Here is a 6,000-nt window from a genome sequence, read left to right as displayed (position 1 = left end):
TTTCCCCTCCTTAATCAGTCCCTTGCTCCTCCTTTGCTGAATTCTAAGCTGCTCCCAATCCTCAGGTCTGTTGTTTTTCTTGACCAATCTGAATGCCTCTCCCTCGGATCTAATACTGTCTCTAATTTCCCTTGTAAGTCATGGTTTGGTCACCTTTCCGGTTTTACATTTTCACCAGACGGGAAGCCAAATAAGCACATGAGGGAGAAGGGAATGAAATGATAATGAGTTGACGGGGTTGGATAAAGAGGGTTTAATAGGTTTGTGTGGATTATAAGCACCAGCATAGACCTGTTGGATTGAATGGCCTGTTGTTGTGCTGACGAGGCCGGCCATGCCTGTGCTCTTGCAGAGGCTGTCCAGTGGGTGGCTGCAGCCAAGCTTCGAGCTTGCTCGGCCACCGAGAGGAACTCCTCAAAGGCAACACGCTCCCTACTTATCTTTCTCTTCCCGAGCCCTCAGCCAACATAGGCTCAGGGACGGTATTCCCATCTGTATGTCATGAGAGCGAGGGTTTTAAAACCACTTCAGCTATGGAAATCAGCTCTGGCTCTGAATTTTGGATTGACAGCCAGTGTGAACTCCCATCATTATATGGGTTGTGGGAGCTCAAAAACTCCTGGTGCTATCTGGGACTTGTATTTGAGCCCCCACCCCCACCGGCCTCCACCACCTTTTCTGGTTACAGCCACAGAAGGAGCATTGACCTTTGAATCCTTCCATTACTTCACACTGCTTTCCAAGGGAAGACATGGGAGTACAAAAATAGCAACTATTTGTGAAGTGAAAGAAGCCGTTACGTAACTGATCAGTTATCACAAAGAATATTGCATGACTTGCATGGGTCCCAAACACCTCCGGAGTTTTGTGGTTTCAACATTCCTCATTATTCCTCGTAATCCTAAATATTGCAGGGCTGAATATGGTCTTGAATGCTAGTGAATCAGCCTCCCGTTTCACTTTAGGTCAAGGAAAGCAAGCGGTCAAGATAGGCTCCTGATTTGCTACTACTCCATTTTATTCCCGAAGACCCAATTTCAACAGTGTCTGGTCACCTGCAGATGTGCCTCTCTCTCCTGTCGATAGTCAAAATCTGAAAGAGTTTAGACCTCTGCCCAGCCCAGATGTGGATGCAAGATCCAGATGTCCGGTTTGTTGGCGAGGGTGCCTTTGTGATGGTGCATCAGGGCACAGTCACACACGGAGACTTGACGCAATAACTGCTCGGTGTTGTCCAGCAGAAACTGCTGCTGAGCCTGGCTATAGCTGCACCATAATAGAATATGTGTTGCACACACTTGAACAGCTGGGGTAAATGTACTTATATGTGTATTTACTTCGCAAACATCTCCCACCATTCTATAACCAGGGACGTAAAGCATCACAGCAATCAAAAAACACCTAGTCTGCTTCTCATCTCACCATATTAATACCAAGAGCTCAACCAGGCTACACTTCACCCATTTTCCCCCTATTTTATCCCCTCTTTCTTACCTTTTCTCCTCCTTTGCTTCCCCTTTCCCCCTTTTTCTCAATTTTACCTCTCTTCCCACCCATCTCCCCCCTCCCCCCACATCTTCATCTGTCACCGCTTACCCTCCGATTTCAGCTTCTCTGCCGTTTGGCCATTCACATCTTCTATTCTCTCTATAGAAAGCCATTAGCAGCCTTTCCCCTGGTTTCTGTGGCTGTGACTCATCTTTTATTCCCTCATCCTGCAGTATAAATATCTCCCACTTTCTCTGCCTTTTAGCTTTGACAAAGGGTCATCCGGACTCGATGTCAGCTGTTTTCTCTCATTACAGATGCTGCCAGACCTGAGATTTTCCAACATTTTCTCTTTTGGTCAAAGTTCACCAAATGTGCCGTACGAATTGTTGTTGAGATCACATGCCCAAGGACAATGTCTATTACTCATTTTTTTTACTTATTAATGAGAGTAGCTTGTGACTGGCTTATTGGACAAACATGAAACTACTTCCCAACAAACAAAGTCTTGCTGCTTAAATTAATTCTTTCATGCTGGGAGGACTCACTTCGCCCTATAGAGGCATGGACTATTTTCTAAACGGTGACAAAATTCATAATGCTAAAGTGCAAAGGGACTTGGGAGTCCTAGTCCAGGATTCTCTAAAGGTAAACTTGCAGGTTGAGTCCGTAATTAAGAAAGCAAATGTAATGTTGTCATTTATCTCAAGAGGCTTGGAATACAAAAGCAGGGATGTACTTCTGAGGCTTTATAAAGCACTGGTTAGGCCCCATTTGGAGTACTGTGAGCAATTTTGGGCCCCACACCTCAGGAAGGACATACTGGCACTGGAGCGGGTCCAGCGGAGATTCACACGGATGATCCCAGGAATGGTAGGCCTGACATACGATGAACGTCTGAGGATCGTGGGATTATATTCATTGGAGTTTAGGAGGTTGAGGGGAGATCTGATAGAAACTTACAAGATAATGAACGGCTTAGATAGGATGGACGTAGGGAAGTTGTTTCCATTAACAGGGGAGACTAGGACGCGGGGGCACAGCCTTAGAATAAAAGGGAGTCACTTTAGAACAGAGATGAGGAGAAATTTCTTCAGCCAGAGAGTGGTGGGTCTGTGGAATTCATTGCCACAGAGGGCTGTGGAGGCCGAGACGTTGAGCGTCTTCAAGACAGAAATTGATAAATTCTTGATTTCTCGAGGAATTAAGGGCTATGGGGAGAGAGCGGGTAAATGGAGTTGAAATCAACCATGATTGAATGGTGGAGTGGACTCGATGGGCCGAATGGCCTTACTTCCGCTCCTATGTCTTATGGTCTTATGGTCTTATCTGTAACTTCCTTCAGTCCTACAACTCCGAGATATCCGCGCTCCGCCAATTTAGCCTTCTTGCGTATTTCCCTGATAATCACTTGATCACTGATGGTCGTATCTTCAGCTGACAAGGCCCAGTGACCTGGAATGACTTCCCCAAACCTCAGCCTCTGAGCAACTATTAAGCTGCACCTTCAAACCTACCTCTTTGACCGAGCTACACTAATATCTCCTTTTGCAACACAGTGTCGATCCTTGTGTGAAAACATTTCTGTAAACTATCTTTGAGATGGTTTAAAGGTATTGGATGAATGAAAGGTGTTTGACTTTTTGGTTCTCTTGGGCACCTCCTACACTCTTGGGTATTTTGTGATCCTTGCAGTCAAAGGTTTAAAACTAAATTGTATACTATATTTGTGGGATAAAGGCGGAAAGGAAAAAAAATATTGAAACAACACTGTGATATCAGTAAATTAACACATCCTAAATTTCTTTTGCCTGTTACTTAAATAACGGTGTCAGCTAGTTCCAAGGCTCGCAACAACAAACTTGCTGAAGATTTTCACTATCATTGAAGTCTCTCGTAGCAACTTTTGCCACTCTGAGCTCATAGAGTCATAGAGGTTTACAGCATGGAAACAGGCCCTTTGGCCCAACTTGTCCATGGCGCCCTTTTGTTTTTTTTAATCCCCCAAGTTAGTCCCAATTGCCCGCATTTGGCCTATATCCATCTTACCCATGTAACTGTCTCAATGCTTTTTAAAAGACAAAATTGGACCCGCCTCTTCTACTACCTCTGGCAGCTTGTTCCAGACACTCACCACCCTCTGTGTGAAACAATTGCCCCTCTGGACACTTCTGTATCTCTCCCTTCTCACCTTAAACCTATGCCCTCTAGTTTTAGACCCCTACCTTTGGGAAAAGATATTGACTATCAAGCTGATCTGTGCCCCTCATTATTTTATAGACCTCTATAAGATCACCCCTCAGCCTTCTACGCTCCAGAGAAAAAAGTCCCAGTCTATCCAGCCTCTCCTTATAACTCAAACCATCAAGTCCCGGTAGTATCCTAGTAAATCTCTTCTGCACTCTTTCTAGTTTAATAATATCCTTTCTATAATGTGACCAGAACTGTACACAGTATTCCAAGTGTGGCCTTACCAATGTCATGTACAACTTCAACAAGACGTCCCAACTCCTGTATTCAATGTTCTGACCGATGAAACCAAGCATGCCGAATGCCTTCTTCACCACTCTGTCCACCTGTGACTCCATTTTCAAGGAGCTATGAACCTGTACCCCTGGATCTCTTTGTTCTGTAACTCTCCCCAACGCCCTACCATTAACTGAGTAAGTCCTGCCCTCGTTCAATCCACCAAAATGAGCTGGTATTGAATTTTCTTCAAAAAAATAAACTGGAAGATCCCCAGGAAATCTCAGGTGTGGAATTTTCATTTTTAAAAAATCTAGTTCGTCAAAGGTCAGTTTGTTTTCGAAACAATAGTGCCCTGAACTTATCAGGTTTACACTCCCATAGGTAGATGCCAGCTGGTGGGAGCGGTAGCTCACTTGGCAGTACTCTTGCCTCTCATGTTTCACTCCTTAATCCCATGATCGAGGCTGACATTCCTGAGCATTGTGGAGGGTGTTGTCTTTGATGACATGATAAAGCCATGTGTGATTACATTATCCAATGTTATTTTGAATGTTATGTGGTACAGTGGTTACCACACAGCGGAAGGGACCCGGGTTTGATTCCCAGGCTTGAGTCACCGTCTATACGGAGTCTGCACGTTCTCCCTGTTCTGCGTAGGTTTCCGCTGGGTGCTCCGATTTCCTCCCACAGTCTGAAAGACGTGCTGGTTAGATGCATTGACCAGAGCAGGTGCCGGAGTGTGGCAACTAGGGGGAATTTCACAGCAACTTCATTGCAGTGTTAATGTAAGCATTACTTGTGACTAATAAATCAACTTTAACTTAACTTAACTTATGTTATGTGTCACAGTGGTTAGCACTGCTGCCACATGGCGCAAGGGACCTGGGTTCGATAACCAGGCTTGGATCACTGTCTATACGGAGTCTGCACATTCTCCACCTGTCAGCATGTGGTTCCTCCGGGTGCTCCGGTTTCCTCCCACAGTCCGAAAGATATGCTGGTTAGGTGTATTGGCCATGCTAAATTCTCCCTCAGTGTACCCGAACAGGCGCCAGAGTTTGGTGACTGGGGGCTTTTCACAGTAACTTAATTGCGGCACGGTAGCACAGTGGTTAGCACTGCTGCTTCACAGCTCCAGGGACCTGGGTTCGATTCCCGGCTTGGGTCACTGTCTGTGTGGAGTTTGCACATTCTCCTCGTGTCTGCGTGGGTTTCCTCCGGGTGCTCTGGTTTCCTCCCACAGGCCAAAGATGTGCGGGTTAGGTTGATTGGCCAAGCTAAAAATTGCCCTTAGTGTCCTGAGATGTGTAGGTGAGAGGGATTAGTGGGTAAATATGTAGGGATATGGGGCTAGGGCCTGGGTGGGATTGTGGTCGGTGCAGACTCGATGGGCCGAATGGCCTCTTTCTGTACTGTAGGGTTTCTATGATTCTAATGTAAGCCTATCTGTGACACTAATAAATAAACTTTAATGGCTTCAAATTACTTTGGGAAATGTTGACATAATGGAAGAGGCATTTAATTGGCCAGCATTTGTTGCCCATACCTAGTTACCCTCGTGAAGGTGGTGGTGAGCTGTCTTCTTGAACCGCTGCAGTCAATGTGGGGACAAACACAATGCTGTTAGGGAGGGAATTCCAGGTTTTTGTCCCAGTGACAGTGAAGGAACGGCGATATATTTCCAAGTCAGGATGGTGAGTGGCTTGGAGGGGAACTTGCAGGTGATAGTGTTCCCAGGTATCTGCTACCTTTGTCCTTCTAGGTTCATGAGTTTGGAACGCATTGTCGAAGGAACCTTGGTGAGTTTCTGACACCCAAACTGCTTGGTTAGAAATCTATGAATCAGCGAAAGGATACGAGATTTACCAGTGTGAGGTTAAGAGGCAAATACTGGTTTTCCTTCAATTTGGATAACCTTCCATGGATTGATGCAGAATGTACTGCACAATCGTTTCATTCAGCCCTTCTTTGCCAACTTCTATGCGTCTTTTCCCGTCTAATCCCATCAGCCTTAGCTAATTCCATTCTCCTTTTGTACTTGAT

At 45.5% G+C, this 6,000-nt stretch overlaps 1 protein-coding gene across 1 annotated transcript in view; it reads right to left on the bottom strand.

The window, feature by feature from the left end:
* Positions 1-1,103: 1,103 nt before the first annotated feature.
* Positions 1,104-6,000, bottom strand: part of m1ap (meiosis 1 associated protein) — a 90,183-nt gene continuing 85,286 nt past the window's right edge. The window contains exon 10 of the mRNA XM_078199792.1: positions 1,104-1,266. Coding sequence (XP_078055918.1) covers positions 1,104-1,266 — 163 coding nt within the window. The remainder of the gene's footprint in view (positions 1,267-6,000) is intronic.

This window comes from Mustelus asterias, chromosome 1 (assembly GCF_964213995.1).
Source record: "Mustelus asterias chromosome 1, sMusAst1.hap1.1, whole genome shotgun sequence".
NCBI lineage: Eukaryota > Metazoa > Chordata > Chondrichthyes > Carcharhiniformes > Triakidae > Mustelus > Mustelus asterias.
This window is presented reverse-complemented; position numbering and strand designations above follow the sequence as displayed.